At 42.5% G+C, this 23,948-nt stretch overlaps 10 protein-coding genes across 10 annotated transcripts; 7 read left to right on the top strand and 3 right to left on the bottom strand.

Annotated features, from left to right (window-relative positions):
- Window positions 1-9: 9 nt before the first annotated feature.
- VTP21DRAFT_5073 (uncharacterized protein) lies at window positions 10-5,568 on the bottom strand (the record flags this gene model as incomplete). Its single annotated transcript, XM_069395555.1, has 15 exons — window positions 10-850; window positions 918-1,102; window positions 1,188-1,433; window positions 1,500-1,855; window positions 1,933-2,154; window positions 2,211-3,444; window positions 3,516-3,611; window positions 3,678-3,788; window positions 3,844-4,050; window positions 4,121-4,287; window positions 4,351-4,577; window positions 4,644-4,764; window positions 4,824-5,091; window positions 5,160-5,314; window positions 5,394-5,568. 15 exons carry the CDS (start codon window positions 5,566-5,568, stop codon window positions 10-12), a joined length of 4,611 nt encoding a protein of 1,536 aa, XP_069248148.1.
- Window positions 5,569-5,682: 114 nt separating this feature from the next.
- Window positions 5,683-7,403, top strand: VTP21DRAFT_5072 (uncharacterized protein; the record flags this gene model as incomplete). Its single annotated transcript, XM_069395554.1, has 4 exons — window positions 5,683-6,459; window positions 6,521-6,679; window positions 6,750-6,876; window positions 6,937-7,403. 4 exons carry the CDS (start codon window positions 5,683-5,685, stop codon window positions 7,401-7,403), a joined length of 1,530 nt encoding a protein of 509 aa, XP_069248147.1.
- A 972-nt stretch (window positions 7,404-8,375) lies between these two features.
- Window positions 8,376-10,231, top strand: VTP21DRAFT_5071 (uncharacterized protein; the record flags this gene model as incomplete). The annotated part of the gene is made up of 5 exons (XM_069395553.1): window positions 8,376-8,406; window positions 8,468-8,842; window positions 8,913-9,127; window positions 9,194-9,529; window positions 9,596-10,231. The coding sequence occupies 5 exons, from the start codon at window positions 8,376-8,378 to the stop codon at window positions 10,229-10,231; spliced, it is 1,593 nt and encodes a 530-aa protein (XP_069248146.1).
- A 192-nt stretch (window positions 10,232-10,423) lies between these two features.
- On the bottom strand, window positions 10,424-11,878 carry VTP21DRAFT_5070 (uncharacterized protein; the record flags this gene model as incomplete). The annotated part of the gene is made up of 4 exons (XM_069395552.1): window positions 10,424-10,510; window positions 10,582-11,472; window positions 11,532-11,709; window positions 11,778-11,878. The coding sequence occupies 4 exons, from the start codon at window positions 11,876-11,878 to the stop codon at window positions 10,424-10,426; spliced, it is 1,257 nt and encodes a 418-aa protein (XP_069248145.1).
- A 574-nt stretch (window positions 11,879-12,452) lies between these two features.
- VTP21DRAFT_5069 (uncharacterized protein) lies at window positions 12,453-13,264 on the top strand (the record flags this gene model as incomplete). The annotated part of the gene is made up of 3 exons (XM_069395550.1): window positions 12,453-12,612; window positions 12,673-12,788; window positions 12,854-13,264. 3 exons carry the CDS (start codon window positions 12,453-12,455, stop codon window positions 13,262-13,264), a joined length of 687 nt encoding a protein of 228 aa, XP_069248144.1.
- Window positions 13,265-13,963: 699 nt separating this feature from the next.
- Window positions 13,964-15,013, top strand: VTP21DRAFT_5068 (uncharacterized protein; the record flags this gene model as incomplete). The annotated part of the gene is made up of 2 exons (XM_069395549.1): window positions 13,964-14,339; window positions 14,409-15,013. 2 exons carry the CDS (start codon window positions 13,964-13,966, stop codon window positions 15,011-15,013), a joined length of 981 nt encoding a protein of 326 aa, XP_069248143.1.
- A 557-nt stretch (window positions 15,014-15,570) lies between these two features.
- VTP21DRAFT_5067 (uncharacterized protein) lies at window positions 15,571-16,854 on the top strand (the record flags this gene model as incomplete). The annotated part of the gene is made up of 6 exons (XM_069395548.1): window positions 15,571-15,599; window positions 15,692-15,714; window positions 15,794-15,920; window positions 15,998-16,272; window positions 16,369-16,530; window positions 16,592-16,854. 6 exons carry the CDS (start codon window positions 15,571-15,573, stop codon window positions 16,852-16,854), a joined length of 879 nt encoding a protein of 292 aa, XP_069248142.1.
- A 607-nt stretch (window positions 16,855-17,461) lies between these two features.
- On the top strand, window positions 17,462-18,588 carry VTP21DRAFT_5066 (uncharacterized protein; the record flags this gene model as incomplete). Its single annotated transcript, XM_069395547.1, has 5 exons — window positions 17,462-17,614; window positions 17,679-17,724; window positions 17,786-17,886; window positions 17,940-18,239; window positions 18,328-18,588. The coding sequence occupies 5 exons, from the start codon at window positions 17,462-17,464 to the stop codon at window positions 18,586-18,588; spliced, it is 861 nt and encodes a 286-aa protein (XP_069248141.1).
- Window positions 18,589-19,085: 497 nt separating this feature from the next.
- Window positions 19,086-21,066, top strand: VTP21DRAFT_5065 (uncharacterized protein; the record flags this gene model as incomplete). Its single annotated transcript, XM_069395546.1, has 9 exons — window positions 19,086-19,208; window positions 19,269-19,311; window positions 19,378-19,519; window positions 19,584-19,733; window positions 19,801-19,935; window positions 20,002-20,066; window positions 20,137-20,405; window positions 20,481-20,583; window positions 20,648-21,066. The coding sequence occupies 9 exons, from the start codon at window positions 19,086-19,088 to the stop codon at window positions 21,064-21,066; spliced, it is 1,449 nt and encodes a 482-aa protein (XP_069248140.1).
- Window positions 21,067-21,459: 393 nt separating this feature from the next.
- On the bottom strand, window positions 21,460-22,761 carry VTP21DRAFT_5064 (uncharacterized protein; the record flags this gene model as incomplete). The annotated part of the gene is made up of 3 exons (XM_069395545.1): window positions 21,460-21,925; window positions 21,988-22,361; window positions 22,462-22,761. 3 exons carry the CDS (start codon window positions 22,759-22,761, stop codon window positions 21,460-21,462), a joined length of 1,140 nt encoding a protein of 379 aa, XP_069248139.1.
- Window positions 22,762-23,948: the final 1,187 nt, after the last annotated feature.

Raw genomic sequence — 23,948 nt, 5'->3', positions numbered from 1 at the left:
TTGATTTTATTATACATTCACAATTGTAAATACTTCTGCATCATACTTTTTTAACATGTCGATTTGTAGAAGTGAGAGCCCATCGCCCAATCCCAGATAATTTTCGTCCTCTATCAGTTTTCGTAGCAGTTGCTTTGCAAGCTGAGAAATGGTTGCTAAGAGTCTTAGAGTTGCTGCATCTTCCTCTTCTTGATCGAAACTCTGCTTGTCCCCATCAATAATGGCTAATATGTGTGCATAGCAGTTTATAATGGCGCGGATTACGATTCGTCGTGTTTCTTTAGATCCTGCTTCCACGACATTCTTCAAGAATATCTTGTCAGATCCGACTATGGTTAGATATAGGACGATCAGCCATTGTCCACTTTTCTGATTCGGCCGTTCTATCTTTGTCATGTCGGCAGGACTGGTATCAGCAGTAAATGCATCGGCCAACTGCGGATATCTCCTTAAGAGTCCCATACCCAAGTATGCAAAGAACGTCGCAGGGGAGGAAAGGAACTTCAAACTGGCTCGCACAGTGTCGACCAACATTCTTATTGTGAACGCACCTTTTCCTTTCGGCATTACTCCCTCATCTCCTTTTCTCGTGCTCAATCCTTCAATACTATTCTCATGATATACGCGCTCTAAGCACTTTGTAAGAAGCGTTGTGTGTAAGGGCATACTATCAATATGTGCAAGCGATTCCAGCAGGCTCGAGAGAAGTGGTTTCCAATGCATTTTTGGATCCTTCTGCTCTCGATATATCTTATTAACTTTACTACTAAGCCGAGTGACAAGTTGATGCGTAAGAAGATGCTCATTTCCGGAGAATGTTGACACAATGTTCCGGAGTTCTGGTTCAAGTCTACATATTTATAAGATTCATATTAGTATATTGATAGCAACGTCATGCATCTTCAACAGAGGCTTACTTTACAATATCCTCACATATTACGATATATCCGAATCTCTGTACATCCCTAATTACTTCAGGTAGCGATCGTTTATGGGTGGTGCAGCACATATTGACTTTCTCCCCCTCTTCTCCGAAGAATCGCACTTGAACATCATCATCAGTTAAATAGCTAAATAGATTAGGGAGTTTGTAAAGAAAATCCTAGTGAAGCACAAAAATATTATTTAATTCAAATTCAACGACTGCGGATATCTGCAAAAATAAATATAGCTTCTTAACAGCTTACTTGCAGGAGACACTCGTCTCTCAATCCTTTCTTCATAACTGCTACAGCACCCCGAACCACGTAATCCCCCCACAAATTGACAGAGCCCAAGTCCTCAAAGTATTCGGCACAAAATCTGGCCATTCTTCGAAATATGCCTTCATTTTGTTGCGGTAAAACCGAGTCCCCAAGGAAGAGCCAACTGGGGGGAATATGTGGGATAATGACATTGAGGAATGCCAGTGTAAACTCGCATCTATCAAGGCTCTAAAACACAGTACTCGAATCAATGTTTAAGCGTTTAAAAGTGTAAGATAGGGTAGATAAATTTACCAAATGCAAATCTATATCTCCACTCTCTCGCCTCTCAGCCCCACTTCCGGGTCTCCCTGTGCAATGTGACTGGAACTCTTTGACAAATAGGTTTTGTAGCCAAGGTTCGTGGTACGAAATTGAATTCCAGTAGGATGTATCACGAATCACCGAAAATAACAAGGAAAAATCTCTCTCTGACTTCGACGGTCCTTCCATTCGCATTAAACGACTAGATATAACAGAGGCGAGAGGGGTGGAGTATCGACGGCGAGTACAAATGAGTTGTACATGAACAGCTTGGCAAATAAAAGAAGAGATCAAAGTGTGGGGAGAAGAGTCTGATAATTGGCTCTGGAGCACGCGCAAAATTGATTCTAAATCATAAAAGTGGACAATCCAATATTAGTTAGGAATTCCGGTATATTAAAATTGCCAATCGCTTCAACTTTACCTTTTCGTTTAGCAACGTGAGTCAATGATGGCGTTATTGATTCGTGTGCTACCAGCCAATACATTTCAGGTGTGAGCATGGAAGTTATGCAAAGCTTAGGCGCTAGTTTCGCTACATCATTAAGTCTTTTTTTCATTGAAAATTCATCGCCATTACTCTCCACGTCAGAAATGCAGCCAGAGAGGTAGCAGAGACATTGTAGGAGTTCAGTTGGAATAATTCCTTAAAGGCAAAACAAAATTAGAATTAAAATAACGAGAGTAACGATTAATATTTACCATTGTATGGTGATGCTGTATCGTAATCAAGCTCATCTAGTGCGATTTCATTTTTTCGTAAATTGTCATAGTATCCTATGCCGAACAATACGACCCAACATCCAACAAGTACCCAAGTCTTCCCCCAGCTACAACACACCCCATCTCTCCACCCTTTTCCCAGTATTGCATCTAGCCCTGATACCATGATTTTTTCCTCTTCCAAATTTGCTTTATCAGTTGTCCAACAATGGCATGGCACTCTCTGAAATTCATCTTGCATTCTTCCAATCTCAGTCAAAATCCGTGCAATGGTCTTCATTAAATCAGGGGTCAAGGAATTCGTTTGGGCATATATTAGGTGAGAGAGACGCACGTACAGTGCATCATGTAGCTGTGTATAAAGAGCAATACACTCCATCAACATTTTTACTAATATATCTCCTATTGTCGGTTCGAATAAAGTCTCCTCCCCGTTACATATCGACTCTTTAGTATGCATAATGCCCGCCAAGTTGGATCTCGCTGGGGGTGTATGGAGTAGGGAGTGGATTGTATTAAGCAGAGCTTCTACCGCCACAAAAAGTCCAACATCGGGTTCAGTAAGCATTAATAGTTCATTTTGCAGTAAATCTAATACTATATTTGGCGCCATCAGCTCATACTGTTTTCCAGCACTTGTATCAGGCACAAATAGGGTATTCTTTTTCACACTTGAGGCTCGAATGATAGCGTTTAGAGCTTCTTCTATCCGTTCAAATGCTATTGCCATTTTTTGATCTATTCCATCGCTGTTCCCTGTCTCCTTCGCCAGCTCCACCAAATCTTCCAGTCTTCGAGTTAGTTCGCCTAGCGCCATCCTCCTGCCCTCATCCATATCTGTGATTTTTTCCTCCTTTTCTCCCTTTTTTGATTGATCAATTGACATTTGATACTCCAGGAGCATTCCTGCAGGTATTTTTCCGCACTCGTCCAGCATTTTGATCAATTTACTCCGTGCCTCCTCGCACTCTTCGTTAGATAAATTTGCATTTTGTGCGATACCTGGGCTGACTGGTGAACGTAACAGGGTAGGGAGAAAGCTGTGAAAATACCACTTGTTGCGGAAAATGATTGCCTCTGCAAGACACTTGGGAATCTTGTGGGTTTGCGCGAAGATAGACAATATCTTGGCAAGATCTATAAGAGTTGAGGCGCGAGGTTTATCATAGGAGAATATCGAGACATCATTCGAATGGTGAGCTGTGTTGGTGCGCTATAAAGATGAACATTAATAATTCATTAACAATTCAAGTCGTAGTACAATCAGGAAGAATGTAAACTTACCGCAATATCTAGGATCCTGGTTTTTGCTAGAGAAACATAATCGCTAGCAATGTCCTTCCAATTTGGAGAAATGTCAGACGATATTCTAGCATATATCTACATTGAAAAATCGGGATGCGTGATTATAGAGGAAATAAAATATATTCCATCTTTTCTTTTTACCCTAAGGATTTCTGCCGATTCATGTGGGGTAATGGCCGATAGTGCTCCGAAAAAAAACTGAGCCTGTCTTTTTGTTCGAATTATCCCTGTTTCCTCACTAACGATCCGGGACTGTAAAAGAAATATATCTAGTGTCTAGCAAAAATGTATAGAGAATTTGACGCACCTTGAGCCATGCTTCAAATCCTCCTTGTATACTTCCATCCTTACACGCAATTAGCGCAAGTTGAAGCGCGAAGACAATATCAGAAGATTGTTGGCAAGAAGCGAGAGATCGCGATAGAAGCGAGTTAATGGTAAGTTCACTAAATCGAGGGTATCGACTTTTGCGACAAAACGTACGAAAGAGTCCAAAAAGATTACAAAAATGGATCTTATGTATATTAAAATTAATGCCTCATCTGTCAATACTTGTTTTAACCAGATTATCAAAAAAAGCTTACATGCTCGCGGTCAAACGTAGATTTGATAAACTCCAAAACTGAATGTGATTGAGCACCTATATAATTATTTTTAACGCTAATAGGCCCAGAAGTGGCTAAACGCGCATCAAAAAATTCGATGAACTTGATAAATATCTGCTCACGCTCAAAAAATGCTTTCGAATCCCCTAGTTAATAATAACTAGTGTCAGCATTCCCTAGGCACCAATATGAACGAGGTTTTGTAATACCTGAGCGCACTGTCTCTGAAGCCTTTATGAGTTGTGAAATTAGATCCTCCTGAGGCAATCCTTGAGCAATCTCAGAAACACGGAGAAAGTTCTCCTGTACTTCGCACACACGCTCCATTTCACGCGTCATAAAAGTCACACGATCGATTTTTATGGCATTATTCCTTTCATTGCTTATTAGTGCCAGTATGCGTCCATAAAGAGATCGTCTGAAGGATTGCTCGGAACTAGGGTGTGATATTATTTTTTCGTAGTTAGAAATGCGTGGTTTTCAATAACAATGAACTACATACTTCCAGCATATCATATTCTCGTAATCTTCTCTAATAAGTTCGAAGAAGAACCTCTCTCTCTCCTCAATTTTTAATGGTAAAATCTCGCCAAAAATTAGATTAACCATAGATATCAAGTAATCTTTAGCAAGGAGTGAAATGAGTAAATTGCGACCTATAGCCGAAATAAAAGTACATTACCATCTAATATGGTCCAACGTTCCCGCTGCCCGGACATAATTCTAAAAGTTTTCCTTATCCACTCCCATCCGCTTTCCTCATATATATACTTGCACACTGTCGACAATGATAAAATATTCGGTATGCATCGTATTATATTGTGTAGCTGCACCAATATTCCATCTTTTGAGTCAGCATTGATATTTTCGAACGAAGCAGCTAGGAATTGTTTTGGAATAAATTGTAAATGCTGGTGAACCCGGCCTATAATACAAGCAATATTTTCGGGCTATCATTTCAACAAAACTTCTCTTAATTAGACAGTTCAAATCCACAACTGCGAAACTTCCTAGGTACTTTAACATAATTTTTCTTAACCCACTCTCCCAGTTTACGAGATGCGTAAAACTCAGGTATAAGGCCTAGTTTCCACGCCTGTGTGGATAGGCAATCCACTATCCAATCTGGATCTTCGAAACCATTCAGCGATTGGGAGTTCAATTGCAGAATAACTAATTTATAATAAAAATATTAACAAGCGCATTTCTATTCAGCTATATTGCTACTTTTATTTTAATTGAATTAAATTACCTTCGCTCGTTTCAATTTTACGTCTTTTAACCTCTCTACTCCCATCCCGATTAGAAATAGGCATTACATTATAATTAATATCACGATCATCAATGTCGATTGACTCTATAAGAAGTGAATCTAAATCAATATTCCTTTCAAGACATTTAAAAACTATAGAGCGCCAATGGGCCATGTCATGCAAATGGAGAATCGAAGGACGCGAACAAACTAAAATACTGGAGTGTGACTGCTTTATTTTAATATATTATTTTAATTTGGATTAAAGCGTTTTAAGGCTATAATCATAATGGAATCCAACATACTCTACCCTCAAGATGCCATTTCTCCCCTTGGATACCGCGTCACTTCTACGGTTTCTCGTGAAGAAGCTCGTCATTCTCCTTCTCTTAGTTTTTCATCTGATGAGTTGGACACCAGCCAACCTTCTTTTCACGACCTGGAAAATTCACTAGACATTGCATTGTATACAGAAGATGTTTCACGTGGCAGGAAACCTTTGGCATTGAGTCCAATACTGTCTACTATACAGGAAATGACTGAGATCAGTGGAACCGGAAGTCATAGTAGGAGCAGAAAAACCATTAGGAATTCAAGTGGTGCGTCAAAAACGATGAGCCGTATGAATGAATCGCCACGCGAGAAATCTGAGAAATCCAATTCAGATCCAGGCAGATCTCTAAGAAAGACTCCATTTACGCGAGAAAATGAGACTAGCACATATGATGTTTCAATTCTTGGCCAAATGAATTTTGATAAACTTGATCCCAGCAGGGGCACTCTTAGTCAAGCTTCTGTCCATTCAGAGAGCTCCATCCTAGGGGATCTCGCAGGAATGGTTCATGGATCACCAACTACACCAGCCCCTACCACCACCACGCGCCTTGCAATACGTGCAGGACCAAAGACACTTGAGCGTGCCTATAATGTGACCCCATTAATAAATATGAAGGATGGAGGCGAGGTCGCTAAGGAGCGAATGAAATATTTAAGCCCAGGGCAATATTTTGCAAGGCGATCTGGCCCATTAGGAGATCTAGAGGGCCAATGTTCGCCATCAAAACGCGTAAGAAAAGTGCCTTATTAACAGATTTTTGTTTAACGCTCACCGCATTACTTTATTGCAGCCGAATTTCTTTAGTCCTCTTGCGAATAAAGTAGTGGGCCCGCCTGTAGCATCAAAAGACATCAATCATACTCATCATGAACTTGAACCCCCACCGAGTGATTGCACGAGCGAGAAAAAGAACCCGTTTTACCAATGGAACCGGAAATCCAACTCATTTGTGAGATTTGCTATATATATTATTTTTCTTCTTTAATTGTTTATTGACTACTTCTTTCCGACATTGTTAGAAAGCGACTCAAGAAGAGAAATACGTAGAGAAATCTACGGAAAAATCGAGAGACACAGATAAGTCTAAGAAATCTCGAAGCAGTTTACAACGTCAAGGATCGGGTTTAAGTCCATCCCCATCACCAAGTGAATCTCGGCCACTCTCCCCTGATTCATCTCATTCAGTTCACTCTAATCGTTCCCTAGTCTCTATGACGCCCCCTCCCCTCGAGCATACTGTAGATTTAGAGGGAATGAACTCTCCAAAACAAAGCTCCCTATTGACTCCCCCAATATCAACACCCGAGCCTACTTTTTTCACTGTTCGTCCTCGACTCCTCTCTATTGTAGTACATAGGAAACCGAAGTATACATCAAAAGCAAAGTGGGTAGAGACTGGAATATATTTTGTAGTAGAGAATTCCTCTGACTCAGTGATGCACTTCAATGTGAAAACACCTGGAGAAAAATTGAGGGATTCGTTTATTACTATGCCCAGCAAAGGGGTACTGCAGCCATTTTGCAAGGCAAAAATTGCTGTTCTAGTAGACATCGTTAGGATTAAGAAAAAATCTGGAGAGTTGGATATCACGAGAGGGCAATTACATGTAGATGCCGTATCTTCGTTTGGAGAAGAGACGGAAACGATAGAGATGGAGCTTATAAACTATTAATCAAATGTATGATTACGGACTGTACATATAGTGTTAAAATCTTTTATTGTATATGAATTGAGATAATTCTTGTATATATCTTATTTTTAAAAATTTTACTTTGCCTCTCTTCATTTGCAAATTTTTGGCATTAGTTAAATGTTTGAGCTCAAACTTAAAAATATTATACTGCACCAATGCGTATCTTGAAAATATTATAGTAGCATCCCTCATTTAAATCATAGTCCATATTCAACAACCATTCTTTTAACGATGGTGCTATCGGAGCAACTGCCCTGATTGGGGAGAGAGCTAGAATCTCTTCTATTTGACTTTTGATTTTAATTCTAGTTTACAGTCCACAGCACGATTCATCTACCCGCTCTTATTATAATATACTTAGTGTTCGAATCTGAAAAAAACATGTCGAAGAATTTTTAATAGAGAATTCTTAGTAAATCCTTCATCGTTAGTCCGAAATTCTATGAATTAACGAGGTTGCTACAATTATAAAATGCGAGTGGATGTTGAAATTGAATATTTAAAAATAAATTGAGATTGATATATATATTTGAAATATTTGAAATATATGAATGTTTTGATATAATAAGGATATCGACAAATAAATAAGTCCTAGATGTACAAATTTGACAATAGTGAATGCTCTAGAATAGCATCATTCGCGAAGCTGATAATGAGATTAAATCGATTTCTTCTCTTCCATAAATAAGGCAATATTATATTGACTTTTAATTAGTGTGAGCTATTGAAAATATTTTTACGGCCTTATATTTAATGCATAGTAATAAAATGGGTATAATAATAGGCACACCAATTTTTATTTAGAATTAAAATTCCCAATTTCAGGACAATTCCCACAATGGTATCCGCTAATTGAGTCATTGCTGCGCCGCATATAACTGTCAGTTTTTTCATATATAGGAGAGGCCAAGAAATTCGCGCTATCACAGCTTTTGTTTCAAAATCCGTTGAATGATGGGTTATTCATCGCCGAAAAACAAAGGTAGGTTGTCTATATATAAATCATATCTACAGTATAATCGCCATAGTTCTCTATTCGATAGGTGTATATATTCCCTCTTCGCATCCTCCACCACCATTTGCTCCTGGCTATGCACCTCCTCCATCCAATTCTCCTAATGCTCCACCTGAATTCCCCCGGTTTGAAGAATCGCATATAGATCAAGGGGGGTCGTCAAATTTTAATGAATTACCAAGGACTTCACACACCTCTTACCCATTTGCTCATCCTCAGCCTCCCATTGCACCCTTACCCCCACAACCTCCCACACCACCACCACCTCCTTATTCATATGCTGTTCCCGTGCATACTGGAGAGCAATCTGAGAGATACTATGAGACAGCACCACTTATAAGCTCACCTTCTGGTCAAATATATGTTGTTACGCCAGCTGGAAAATTACATCGGCAAAAGAAAGGTATTTTTCTAGAAAAATTGGCCCTTTATTACATGCTCAATATATTTACCGATGTTAATATCCTGGACAGAGAGACGGGGTATTTCTCGAGTATGCCGATTCATCTGGCTTGTGATTTTGTTCACCCTATTTTTCAAGTTTTTGGTGGTTCTTTTTAACGCTGCATTCCCCGGTGGCTATCTACAGTGCACCATTGCCAACACTCCTGCTTCTCGCATTATCGAAATTGATGAGAAATACGAGCTATCTGGAAGGGTACTTGTTGAGACCCGTGGGGCGCAATCAGTAAGTAGTTTTCAGTCTTATTTTCGATACCTTAAAATAACGCAATGCCAAACGAACCATCCGTAGAAGGGGAGTGTCTTGATCCGTCAAAAGCCGTCCAAGCAAGCGTCTCTCAGCTTTACCCTTCATTCCACCGAAACCATACTGGACCGAGTGTCCATTGAGGTTCAGCCAGATCCAAGCTCAGGGAACGTTAAAGTGACCGCCAATTTGCCGGAGCGGCTTATGTGGGGCGAGTGCCTTATTGTTGACATTGATATTGGGTTGCCCCGTCAATCACCCAATGCCGTTAAAGAGCTATCGGTATCAGTGAGTAATAGTAATGTGGACATCAAAAATCTCCAAGGAATTGAGCTGGAAAAACTCTCCCTGAAAACCTCAAACGGAGGGATTTTTTCAGACGTAAGCGAAAGTCCTCATTTTTATAATTGTTTGGATTGTTTTGATATAACCTCTACTATCTTGCAGGGATTCATCTCGGCACATGCTACACTCCTCACCAGCAATGCCGACATTCGCGGGCTTCTTTCCGCCACGGAGTCCCTCAGAGCAGAGACTCGCAATGGACCAATAAAGCTAGAATATCTTTCCTCTTCCAACCCTCCTAATAACATAACCTTGATAACGTCGAATGCCTCAATTCAAGGGAAGTACATTGCGCGTGAATCTCTTTCCGCCCACACTTCAAATGGAAAGATCGAGATCGAGGGAGAGGCCAGTACAATCACTCTCCTCACCTCAAACGGCCAAATCACAGGTGACTACAAGATGCAGCATTTTGATGCTACCACCACGAACGGGCTTTTGGATCCCAAACTTGGGCTGCTGAATAACAACCCCGTCCACATTAAAGCGACCACTCGGAATGCCGCTGCAGCGGTTTACGTTTCAGACGAGTTTGAAGGGTCGTTCCACGTGAAAACCTCGAATTCTGCAGTGCGTATTATACCACTCTGGAACTCACACGCCAAGATACAATACAAGCATTTGAAGAGATCGGAGGTTGCAGGCACGAAGTCAAACCAAGCAAGCAAAGAGGGAAACTCCACTTCCACCATTGAGATCACCACAACCAATGGTCACGCGAATCTTGAGTTTATTTAATATGATGTCGACCGACCCGCTTGAAGGATTTGTTCTTGGGACATAGTCATTATATCTTTATTATATGTATTATTATATTTCAAATTTATAATACTAAATATCGACTCGGTTGTATCTAGAGTCACTGTTTTTAGATCGTTTCAAATATACGCTGAGCCATCTAAAGTGTAGATAGATAAATGTCTTCCTGCCCTAGCTTGGAGCAATCCCAATTCTATGAGCATCGCGATCAAACACGACATAATGTCTCTTCATGAACACAGATCCCAGGATAATAAACTGAATAAATAAAAAAAAACAGCAATAAATTAGTGCTTATAACCCACACTGGCCAAAACGTCTTCTCTTACTGCAAGCTCTATATTTTGCACTGCACTTGCGCAGTATTTGACACCAGTCCCCATGACTCCGTTTGGCATTGGTTCGCGTACCAAGTCGGCTAGAGGCAGCCCCAGATTCCTGCCTGCTATTTCAAACTCTAGCCAATTCCGACCCGATTCCCCCACCATCTCTGCGACATTACATGGCAGTGCCCATGTTCCAGACGCGGCACCCAGATCGTTGGCTTTTTGGATGAGCAGTTTTGCGCCGGGTATACGAGCATGGATCCTCTGGGCTATTATGGGTGGCACAAGAAGTAGCGTAGTGCCCGTGTCAAATGCAGCGTGTATTCCCGGGTGAATGGTATGGGAGTGAGCTCGAACTTTACCAATCTTAATGCGCCAGAGCTGCTCACTTGTCAAGGGTGAATACACCAGCCCCTTATTCTTCTCCTTCACATCTCCAAGCACAAGCTCTCCCTCTCCGTTTCTTAACTGCACACTGAATACTGCTCGAGTTATAATCCCTTGCTCGATCATCATGGTCAATGGTCCCTTCCAACCATCTACTGTTGCCATTCCATCAAAAGCTAGCCCCAATATTCCCTCTGCGATATCATCAAACTGCGCGCTTTCTTTTTCAATGAGTCCAAATGTTTGATTACGCACGCGAATGGGTGGGGAATGGGAAAGCAGCACGTCATCTGCCGCGAGATGCCCGGTTGCTTGCGAACCTTCGTGAAAATGCTGAATGAAGGCACGCCCATCGAATGTGTATGTAGCTGAGGCAGATGGATCGTAGCGCATTGTTCCAGAGCAAGTTTTACATGTGACGGAAGGGACTAAGAAGTCACTTGATCCGGTGTCTAGGATCACCTTGAACTCACGGGGAGGAGTACCTATTTGAACTTTGGTAAAGTACTATACCAGCGTTCATCAGAGAAACAAATATCGAGTGGTTCAGAATAAATGTCTCATACTTCTATGTCTGTGTCATATGCTTTGACCTCCATATTCACTGCCCCCCTCCTCTGCAACATTTTTCTCATTGATATATCATTTCGAGTAGTCCAAGAACGGTATTTCCAGCGGGTATTTTCTAAGTGGAGTGGAGTATTCCTCGGAAAGAGCGTAGCATCTCGTTGGTATACAGGTATACTAAATGGTGGAAGAGAGCGAATGAGGCAGCTGAATGCTGACATTATGGATTCAGTTCCTAAGCTTACCGATACTCTCCACTGGAATGCACTGGTTGAATGAGAGAGACGAAAAGAAACATTAAGAGGGCAGAGAAACCAAATGCCATATTGACACTCCCTACCCCCATGGCTGTAAAGGTGGATAGAAAAATATGCAAATGGTGGGTATATTTTATAGGTATGATGGAGGGAATATCAAGAGGGGGGAACGGAAATCTTAACAGAATGCGAGTCAAGGGTTGAAAAATTAATTGCAAAATATGCATTCCAGAAGGGCAGTTTGCAGATTTCTGAAAATCGGTTCGAAAACGACAATGACTCCACTGTGCTAACCTATATCCATAAATGAGATATTTGCCAAGGTAGATACGGCCATTACAGCCTAAGCCAAGGTGAAATGTGAAATGGCCAATGTGCCATAGAACAAACCTGTTTCTATTAAATAAGAAAGCTCATCCATCCTGACCAACTATCTTGGATATTTCCGATTTACGTTATCTCTGTGATACCGATGGGGAGAAGCTTCATTTCTGGAATTCGATTGAACAGAATTCTCCTCTCAGCTGGCGTATTGCATGTTTGCAAGCCTACATAATCTTTTTCTCACACCTTATAAAAGAGGCTGCCTTAACCCGCACTTATTTTTTTTTATCATAATCTCCCCGCCCCATTTTTCCTTCAAATTGATCTTCTCTTGTAGACATGGAAAATCAACATCAACAAGGTGAGGCAGCATCCTACTTGGGTGGTGGCCAGCAAACTCAGCAATTCGGCCAACCCCCACAAGGCCAGTTCGGAGCGCCCCAACCACAGCAGGTTGCGAATATCGCTCAACAACACGCAGGAACTGATAATGATGATGGTAATTTTACCGCGTCTTTTGTAACTGGCCTAAACTGAATTGCTGTAATTTGTCGAGTAGATCGAAGCCTTTTCAGCAACGTGCTTACGAATGTATTAGGAAGTTCCTTTGGTGGCCTGGGACAGAATGAAGAGGAGAAAATGAATGAGGCTCATCAAAAGATTTATGGCCAGCAGGTATTCACATCTGTATTCAATAATTTTATTATGGGCTAGTTTCGAACCTTTCTCCATATAATTAGAACGGCCAACCTTCCTCCAACGACTCCTCCGAAACCATTGGTGCCGCAGCCGCCTTGCAAGCATTCAAGCTCTTTGGAAACCAGCAATCCTCGGGCGATAAGTCTGGTAATAACCAATTAGTTGGCCTCGCGTTGGGCGAAGCCATGAAGCTCTTTAACGCTCAATCTCAGACCGGAGGTGGCGGTGCCGATAAGAATAACTTATTGATGACTGCGGCAAGCATGGCTATGAAGCTCTTTATTTCAAAACAAGGTGGTGCCGGTGGAAGTGGCGGTGCAGGAGCTATGGCGCAAGCTTTACTTGGAAACTTCCTTGGAGGTCAGCAACAATCACAACAACAGCAGCAGCAGCAACAACAACAGCAAAACCAAAACAATCCAGTTGGAAACCTTTTGGGCAAATTCTTTTAAGCATTCCCCTCCTCCCCTCCCCCCTAGTGGGCTGCTTTTTATGTTTTGCGTTTCTTTCATCTATGGGCTATCCTTGTTCATTCATGCATGTTATTATAAACTTGAAGGTTAACTTTGCCAACCATTTAAGTTGAAAACAAGTTTACAAATGGCAACTACTTCGGCTTACTCGCCCTACAACTCCACCGCACCATAGGCGCGGCTATACATGCATGTTTCTATATCCGTGACCTAGGAAGCGGCATCGATTTGATATCGTGAAGGCGCTCGCTTCGGCTCTTCTAAAGCTCCGGCGCATAACAATTCGGGCTATGTTTGCAGCCAGAACACTGCATAATATGGCTCTCCGCCTACAGCAAATGTGTTTTAGTGGGCGAATGTATCCCGCAGCTTGCGCAACCAGGCCTGGCCCCTCAATCTAATGCCGCACACAATGGTTCGAGTTTCCCCTCTGCTCAATCTCATCAAGCAAATAAAATTGAAACGGAAGTAGGGGTCTCGAGGCTCACATCCTACTTGGAATTTAGGTTTATCTAGGGTTAGATTGGCAGGATTGCTCGGCCTCTGAAATCAGTTCTCGACTGCAACCTGGAGTATCGGATTCCAAACATGTGTGGGGCCGATTATTAGTCAGCTCTTGTACCTACTTTCCCCTCTGTTCTTCCGCCTTTTTGCTAAATTCCCTGGGGTAGGTCGAGAATGAATCCGACGGACCAAGAGCAAGTTCCAAGTGAGGCGGCCCCGCTCCTCAATCCACCGAAGAGATGCTCGCCAGATCAAGAACGGAAGCGAGAATTGCTCGGATTCCTTGTCATGGCAAGTGGCGCAATTTGCTTCGCTTTAGTATCCTTGTTCGTCAAGCTCGCCGCTAAGCGATTCGAGTCGATGGAAATTGTATTTTTTCGCTCCTTGTGCCAAATGATTCTAGGGCTCCTGGGATGCGCTAGCTTACGACTCAATCCATTTGGAAAATCGGGCCAGAGATCGCTGATTTTTTATCGGGCGCTAACAGGAAGCGTTGCCCTCGCTTTCTTCTTTTACTCCATAACGAAGTTACCCATTTCTGTTGCCACGGGTAACTAGATCATATTTTATACAGAACCATTGCAACTTGATAGTAGACGTTAATGTCTTCCTATTTTAGTCCTTTTTTTCCTCAATCCCATCTTTGCTTCGATTCTTGCTCGCATCTTTCTGGGCGAAGAATTCTTACTATTCGACGCCTGTGCCGCTTTAATAGCGTTAGCCGGAGTGTTTCTTGTTTCAAATAGATACGGCCCATCTCCCGATGAAGGACTCGCCCCCACACGAGCTTTCCCGATACTATGTGGCATTCTCGCAGCCTTTCTTTCCTCTATTGCCTGTGTCATTGTCCGCAAAATGGGTACAAGTGTGCACTTTCTCGTGCACGTGTTTAACTTTGGCATCGTGAGCACCATCTTTTCCAGCGTGGCCATGTTCTGGGAAGACATCAGGATGCCCCATGGAAGTGATTGGATAGTACTATTATCTATTGGAATATTTGCATTTCTCGGCCAATGTCAATGGAACCTTGGCATGCAATTAGCCCCTGCCGGTCCCGCTCTGATTATAGGATTAAGCGACGTGTTGTATGCATTTCTATTTGATATATTTCTATTTAACGACGCACCAACTCCCCTCAGAATACTGGGTGCAGTATTCATAGTCGGAAGCACGGTAGGAATTGCACTGAAAAGATTGTTGAAAAAGAACCGAGATGCTTTATAGACCATCAGCTTTTCTCTCCTGATGTGCTTTCCTGTTTCTTTTTCATTTTTCTCTTCCACTCTACCACTCATACATTGATTGCAACAAAATCCTTCATATTTTTAACCGCATTTACTAGAGCATATTAATAACAGTCTAATTCTTTCAAATCTTTACGAAATATATATGAGGATAATCATAGCTGTCACGTTTTCTACTCATAGTGGAAGGTAGCATTGAAGAAGGGAGCAAATTTTATGGAACAAGAGGTATCCTACTTCAAGATAACTTCTAGACGGTGTATTCTTCTGTTTTGCAAATATACCAAAAGACAGTTGAAGATGTACCCTTAGGACTATCATTACACAATAATATATCTCCCCTGAGCAATTTACACCATCTGTGAAATATATAAACTTCTGATAAGCTTATTAGTGTATGATGTTTAATTTCGAACGGGGTAGACTAGTTAATAGAATCCGGAAATCAAAAATATCGACCAAAATTATTAACGTGACATTGAAAAATTGGACAGCGAATTTGTCTGTTTGCCCTGGAGCGATTAATTCTTATTCAAGATGAGCACCATGGCGTTACTCCAAGACGGGTAAATAAAATTTCTAGAGAACATTGCGAAGAGGACGAGCTTTCAACTGAATTCTACCTTGGTTTTCTCTTCTATTTTTTTTTTATTTGAAGTCAAACAATGCTCTTAGATCCCGGTAAATGGCTCTTTATAAATTACAAGATGCTTTTATATACAGAGGCTAATGTTTATGTTGCAATCACATGTTCTAAAAGCCATTAGAAATTGGGTTTTAATTCCTATCATGATTGTCATGGTTCTCGTCGGGGTCCTGCGTCACCAAATCACGATTTTGCTCGGGGGAGAACAAAAGAGTTCCAATCTAAAAGCTGTCAGAGAAACGTATGCTTTCTACTGTCTCTATCTTTGTTCAACTAGATGGTTAATAATCCACAAATTCTTTTTACCACCCTTTCTAGCAAAGCCCTTTTGCGCGGTATGATCCTTCGGCAATCTGGAGATAATATTCCTCCTGCCTCATTTCATGCGCGTCGCCGCTACTTGTGCGATGAATATGCAAAAGGCACTTACTTAAAGAACCCAGAAGCCGCTTCACAAGGGGCTGCCAATCCAATGGCCGATCCGCAAAATATGGAAATGATGATGGAGGGGATGAAGAAAAATATGGCCATGATTATACCGCAAACATTGATTATGGGGTGGATTAATTTCTTCTTTTCAGGGTTTGTCTTGAGTAAGTTTACCGTTGCATTGTTCTTCCGCATTCAAAGAATGGAGGAATGAGGAATTCAGCGAGACGGTATTGATTGATATTGTATTGTGAATCTAGTTAAACTTCCTTTTCCTTTGACGGTGCGCTTCAAGGGCATGTTACAACGTGGGATTGAGACTGCAGATATGGATGTGACGTGGGTTTCGTCTCTTTCTTGGTATTTCCTCAATCTTTTTGGGCTGAGGGGTGTATTTTCTATGATCCTTGGGGAAGAAAATGGTAAAAGCAGAACCTTTTAATGAAGGGTTGCAAATGCTCATGGGCTCTCCTCTGCATTTAGCGGCCGATGGTATGCGAGATATGCAAGCAATGGGCTCTATGGGTATGATGGCTGGCGCCAGCCCAGGAGGACAGGCTGCTCCGGGGCAACCTCAAGACATGCCCAAGATTTTCAATGCTGAAAAAGAGAACTTGGAGTTGACACCTCATGAGTGGATATTGACTGGGGTGGAAGAAAGAGTTCTTAAGAAGTATGGGCGAGCGGTTAATAAATCGTCCAGCGGGGTCGGAGGGGATGCGAAGCGAAAGGCCAAAAGGATGTAACTAAATAGAATATGGGAGGGATATGCTTTACTTTTATCATGTGTTTGCATAATATAAGTCGTATATTTTATTTATCGCCACAATAATCTGGAACATAGACTAATTGAGGGAGACAAAACGGATAAAGGCTTCAATTGCCACCCCCCAACTTGGCATGTCTAAGTACTATAAATACTTCTTACACGATGCCAGCTAAAATAGGTCCCGCCCGCTTGGCACTAGTGTTCATTTCCGGCAGTTTAAGTCGATTACTTAGCCACCCAGCAATTATTGTTTTTGGACGACTTTAATGATTGGCTGCCGCGCTTCCGTTTCTGAGTTGTATTAAAACATCACTGAACTTTGCTGGAAAAACCTGTAACTAGATGATATATAATCTCCTGTAAAACCCTCTCGATTAAACTCTTCGTAAACATAAGCAAACACGCGTAAACTTCTTTCAATGAAGTAACTATTTATTAACTTTGGTTTAAATTATCATTAGCAATTTCCACATATTCCACGCTTCCAACTTATATCCAAACCTCTAACTCGAACAAGAGGGTCAGACGAACGCGTTCTGTCAAAATTCATCCACATACTACTAATAGGGACATTAGAGTTGAGAATGTCTCCATCAGCCCCCATATTCGGCTTCATCCACAATCCCGTGACCAAGCAAGTGAATAGTCTCTACCATGTCCAAAATATTATGTTGCTCAAGTGCTGTGGGTGTATGCACCTTCGCGCGGGCTCAATCTTCATTTGTTTCGTATGGGCCGTGAGTAGAGATGAACCGAGGAATCTGATGAATTGCAGTTTAATCTAATTAATATGTAAAATAGACGATAAGCCTGTGGTTTTGCTCACTGTCGTTCATGCGGATAAGTCGTATGTTAATGAAGTGGAATATTATAGACGCGGCATTTTCATCAAACATGTACTTTATTAGCTTTCTACTCCTATTTTTACACCTCCGCAATAGTAGTTTTTGGGGTGATAAATTTGTTATTCTTTTTCGTGTGCATATTCGGGGTCTTTGCGCTCCTAGTGGTAAGTTGCTCTGCTCATTTTCTCCTGCTTAACTTGGCTAATACCAGGCTCAGAATTCTCCAATCTTTGTCCGGTCCTTTTCACACGGAGCGTGGTCCATGGTTGGGCTCTTTCTTCTCGTTTCCTTTATTAATCAGGTCCTTTTCCTGCGCAACCGGGAGGACTTTATGCGCTCTTGCGTGGAGGATGCGCGCTCCGTCATCCAGGAGAATTTTCACACAGCCTATGAGAATGGGATCCTCGCCACGGAAGTGACCTTCTCGACCCCCGTCGATACGTTCAACTGTGGCCGGCTGTGGGTGGACGAGGTTAAATTTTCGAGCCTGGCATTTGGGACGTTCTTTGTGTTTTATGTGAGTAATGATTTTCTCGCCCTATAAGCAAGATTTCCACTGAGATGATGCTGTGTGAATGGACATTTCTTCTAACCTTGTCCAACAGCTATATTGGGCTGCTATCATCTGGTCTTATAGTCACAAGCGGCAGCTTTGGTTGGTGGCCGAGGCTTCCGCGAAGCCTCCCGTCCCAGTGCAGCCACCAGGTGAACCCCCGGTATTACCGGAGGTGCCACCCCCCCAGATGCCATTCTTGCCTGGGATGGCACCTTTTATGCCGGAGTTTGCCCTAAGGCACCCATACCAAGGTTTTCCAGGCGGGGCGAGCGGGTTCTATAAACTCGGGAAAGACCTGAAGAGGACATAGCTGGGTGGCGAATGCTCACTCGGAGCATTGGAACTAAGCTTGTTATATTTCGATAATATCTGTTGCTTTTTTTATTCATAATGAATGTGCTCTCTTTTGATAATCAAGCTCACTTATCATAAGTGATCAAGGCTTATGTGTACTACATTAGGCCACGCGGAGTTTTTCCGCAGGATGTTCACGTGCCTCATGGTAACTTATTTCATTCAAACGGGACCCCTTTTATGCGGCCTATCGAGCTAGCCATTGACGCATTCGGCCATCTACTAATGATGGTAGCAGAGGTGCGTCTCGGTTGAGCACACCCCGGCCCGCAAGCGAAACCGGGAGAGGCAAATCCTGGCTAGCATCCGGCCGGGGACGGCATTTCTGCCCTTGTTGCTTTGCCTCTGATTATACGATGAATAACAATGTGTAAATCTCGGGAGGAGTTTAAAATAAGATTCCCTTATATCCTCTCCCCACCTCCCCCCCTGACCCTGCTTTCACACACTGTCATGACAGAAAAGAACACAAGCTATATCGACGAGGAGAAAGTCGACACAACTGCGATCTTCGAGTCGAAGAATGAGGAGCGCCGCCTCGTGCGCAAGCTCGATTTGCGCTTAATCCCATTCCTGGTATGCAACCATGCGTAAATTCTTCTTTGTTCCATGAGTGACTTACGCATCGCTCCATAGGCCTTACTCTACTTACTTTCTTTCTTGGATCGAATCAACTTGGGTAATAATTCAAGATTACGTCAATGCGCTACCGACCATAACATACTTATTTTCATGTTCATTGCAGGAAATGCAAAGCTTGATAGTATAGAGAAGGATATCGGCACAACACCTGCCGAGTTTAACTGGGCTCTTTCAATTTTCTTCATCGGCTATATCATTTTCGAGGTGCCCTCCAACGTTATTCTAAAATTAATCGGACCTCGTCGGTAAGTGTATTAGTACATTCACCCATCCCCCTCCCCCGCCATTTGTAACCTAATATTTCTCTAGCTGGCTACCCATTGTCATGATATTGTGGGGTACAGTCATGATGGCAATGGCTGCGGTTCATAGTACCGCAGGGTTGTTGATTGCTCGGTTTTTCCTCGGTGTGACGGAAGCTGGCTTGTTCCCTGGAATAGTGTTCTATCTATCGTTATGGCAAGTGTCAAATATATATCGAATTCCAAATGTTTTGTTTTTATAATGTAAGCGCTTTACACTTTAGGTACACACGAAATGAGCAGACAAGTCGAATGGCATTATTTTTCGCTGCAGCCACAGTCTCAGGAGCATTTGGGGGTGTGCTTGCTTACGGGATTATACAAATGTCCGGGATACAGGGGCTGAAAGGATGGCAGTGGTAAGTGTACTAGATACCTAGTCTTGCTCAAGAATTAAACTGATTTCATTTCATCTACGTCTTTAGGCTATTTATTCTTGAAGGTCTACCAACAGTAATCGTGGCTTTTATATCTTACTTTTACCTGCCAGGTACGTTTATAATTCTACTCAACTCCTCTCGCAAGCTTCCGGGATGAAACTAATCCATTTATTGCAATAGATTTCCCCGAAAACTCCCCTTTCCTCAACGAACGTGAACGCAGTTTGTGTGTAGCGCGCCTGAAAAAGGACGCTGGTGCAGCATCCCAGCAGCACTTTTCTTGGAATCAGTGTTTCATGGTGCTACGTGATTGGAAAGTTCCAATGCACATGGCAGTATACATCACTACAAGTACCCCATTGTATTCCCTGTCTCTCTTCTTGCCCAGCATCATTAATGAACTAGGATATAAGGATAAATTGACAGCACAGCTGATGTCTGCCCCTCCGGTAACGATACCTTTTTTTCTTGCGCCTTCGTGAAATAGAATGATTTTATGAACCAGTTATCCATGTTCGCAATAGTATGCCATTGCTTGCTTCTTCTGTATTCTTGTGGCCATGTCTTCGGATAAGCGAAGCGAGCGTGGCTTGCATATGGGGATTCCTGCTCTCGTCGGGTGTATTGGTAAGGAATTCCTCAAGTATCAAGGGTCTCATATCCTATACCTAACCCCTTATTTCCATTTTAGGATACATTCTTTTGGTAGCTCTTCGACCTTACGGAGCCGCGGCCCAGTATGTTGCTGCTATTATCACAACTACCGGAGTTTTCTCAACCGTTCCTGCTATGCTTTCCTGGTTTACCTGTAACATTGGAGGCCATACAAAGCGTGCGGTGGCTTCCGCTGCCATCATTGCCTTTGGCAATGTGGGCGGCGCCATTGGCGGGCAAATCTATCGTGAAGACGACCGTCAGAACGGATATATTCGAGGACACATTATCTGCATGAGCTGCTTGTTCGCGGCATTTGTACTTTGTTGCCTTTTCAAGTATCTTCTCAGAAGAGAGAATAGGCGACGAGACCAGCTAACACCGGAGGAGTATGAGCGGGAAGCGCAGGGCGAGGAACTGTGCGATTGGCACCCAGATTTCCGTTATATCACATAAGCTAATGGGCACCTATGGATGATATCTGAATGTATTATTTTTTTTCTATCTAGCATTTATATATTTATGTTACTTAGCTTTTAGATATGGGGCTGGTAGAGGAGATCCCCAACTCATTTTACTACTAACTTAATTAGGCTTATTTGCTTGGGAAACTGTTCCATTATCTCGTAATTATAAAACAGGGAATATATCCAAACTGCGTGCAAATAACAATAATGTAGCAAGAAAACAAGAAAGCGCAACAAAAAATAAATACACAGAAAACATGATGTGGCCTTGAAAAATGAAAACAAGGACCACCTTTTACTTGGAAAATATATTAACAGTAATTATGCAAGCTTTCTTATTATATCAGGAAGGCGAGGTGAATTTCATTCGGCATCCATCTCTTTAGAGCTGCATTAGCAAGGTTATCAGGTTTCTCTTTTCCTGCCGACCCCGCGACTCTTCCTCAACCAGAACCACCATGCGTGTTTCGCCATTTCCTAGGTTGATTCCATCCTGGTAATAGGGTGGGTGATCTCTCACAGCAAGCTGATATGGGGGTGGGTTGCCGTTCTCATTCTCTGTTTCGTTGGACGCTGGCGGACCCGCCACCAGCGTCAGGGGTAGACGTAGTCGTAAAATGGGCTCTTTTGTCAGGTGAATCTCAAGTTCGAGGAAATGCTCAATGCGAATAAGGGGACTCTTGTATTGGGGGCGAAGGGCTGGGTGTTTGAGGAGGAAAGAAAGATTTACCGACGAGGAGTGAGAGTGAAGAGTTTGGGAGGAAATCGGGATACGATCAATATGAGGGATGCTTGCGAGTGCAAGTGCCATGGGATCACCTATGTCTTTGGCGGCGCTGTTTGGGAAACTAAATCCCGTATTAACAAAGTTAGACATCCCGACCATGCAGTAGAGGAAAATTACTTCTACCTGAAAGCTTCTTCTTGAATAAGGCGCGCACTAATGTGTCTTACTCTCTCTTCTGGCGAAATTCTTCCCACAATTGGCAAAAGTCCGCTTGCTGTATCCACCCATCTTGGAGCACATACTTCGTAAGTCAATCTTGTTGCAGCACGCATCCCGCGGTAGCATACCTCAGGCACATGGGTGTGGTCAAGGCCGTAGTGACGCGGGACAAAATGATGCTCGATGGTAAGCTGTTTTTTTGCACACGCCGTAGTCGAGGTGAATCCTCTGTGGATTAGCTTTGCCGAAAGAGTATAAGTAACGGAGCCTTTGGGGTGAGAAAATGAGGGTGGGACGTCGCCTGGTATTGAGAGTTCAAAAAACAAATCAGTCATGCCCTAAGACGCAGGACAGAGCGGGTAAGAAAAAGAGCAACGGTTAGCATATCTAAGCTGAATCATCATATCATCTAGAATGAGGTAATTGCAGATGACTTACTTCCGCCAACAATCCTTCTTTCATCAGGAATATTCTAGACTGCTTTAGCACCTGGGTAGCTTCGCCTTTCCCTGATGTATCGGTAAGCAAAAAATGCCCGCCAACATCTGGGACGCGGATAGTGCAAATGCCCTTGAAGGAAAGCGAGACAAACACTTCTTGCAATGGCTTGGCTGTTTCCACGCGTATTTTGCCACTCAATCGTCTGCGACGCCTTATCTCTTCGCCCTCGAAAACGAGGTTATCTGGGCAATGGATTTCGAGGCCAACTGTCTTCTTGGAGAGAAGGCTTGTCACCATTTGGCATTGATGAGCACGATTCGGTGTATTGGGTCGATTAAGAAGCAAGTTCTTTGTTTTTTGCACTTTCTTAAATAACACTCGACTCTGCGGTGTTTTGCACCTCCTCGGAACATGCAAGCTAAAAAATTTAAGCTTATCATTGTGGCCTCTTTATATCTCCTGAAATGGAAATAAGGTGCAATTTCTCTGCAATCAGTAGGGATACTTGCCAATACTCCTTGGGCTGAGAAGAGCGCGTAAATTAGTAGTGGGATGGAATGGGCGAAGCCTTGGAGAAGAAGAGATGAAGAGATGAGAGCTCGGACCCTGCCTACGGTGGCCCTATATTAAATGGCATAAATAAGCTGGCCCGCGAATAGAATTGGGCTCTCATAACTACGCATTCCTCTCTTCAAACTCCGTGCCACACTTTTGAATTCAGTTCATCCTACACCGTGTACAAACAAGCTGAGATGAAATGGCTATGCCTGCGTCGCATCCAACATTGGGCGCAATGCTAAGGAGGCGTCCCTATGCTTATGTCGCCTCTCCTGTACAAGCGTGCACAACTATAATCTTGGGAATGGGTTATGTGACTCTGTTGTCCGTCTAGGATTAAAGACCATTACTCTATTGCGAGACGGAGAATGGAAAGGTAATTGTTCAACGGGTGAATAAATAACAAAAAAGCATAGTGGATTACACAGATCTTAGATACATTGTTCTAATTACAACGAACCACATCTAACAAAACAAACATACTGATATAACAGGAGGAAAGCTTCTAGTCTGCCAACCCCTCCCCCTCTCTCTGAAACTAGCCTATTATAGTATGGAACATTTCCCTATTCGTACTGAAGTGCTTTTAAAAAACAGCTTTGACAAGCAATCAAACTAAGGATGCTGCCGCGATATCTTCGTGGAATGGATACGAATTCGGCTCCTCGAGCACTCTACTTTATTGCTTGAGTGTCCTAAAGCACTTACACCATCATTGCAAAACAAAAGCCCAGTTAAATCTAGGGAATGTTTATCTTATTTAGCCGTCTGTAAAGAGTTCTAGCTTTTAATGCTAACTAAATATTTTCACTCTGTCCAGAATTTACCCATGCTAAACTAAAAATTATAAAGCACCGGGTGAATACTTGATGGTAAAATGAATAGATATACCATTTGATTAGCAAACCTATAACACGACATTCTGG

The sequence above is a fragment of the Calcarisporiella thermophila genome (genome assembly GCF_041956535.1).
Source record: "Calcarisporiella thermophila strain CBS 279.70 unplaced genomic scaffold VTP21scaffold_21, whole genome shotgun sequence".
Classification (NCBI taxonomy): Eukaryota; Fungi; Calcarisporiellomycota; class Calcarisporiellomycetes; order Calcarisporiellales; family Calcarisporiellaceae; genus Calcarisporiella; species Calcarisporiella thermophila.
This window is presented reverse-complemented; position numbering and strand designations above follow the sequence as displayed.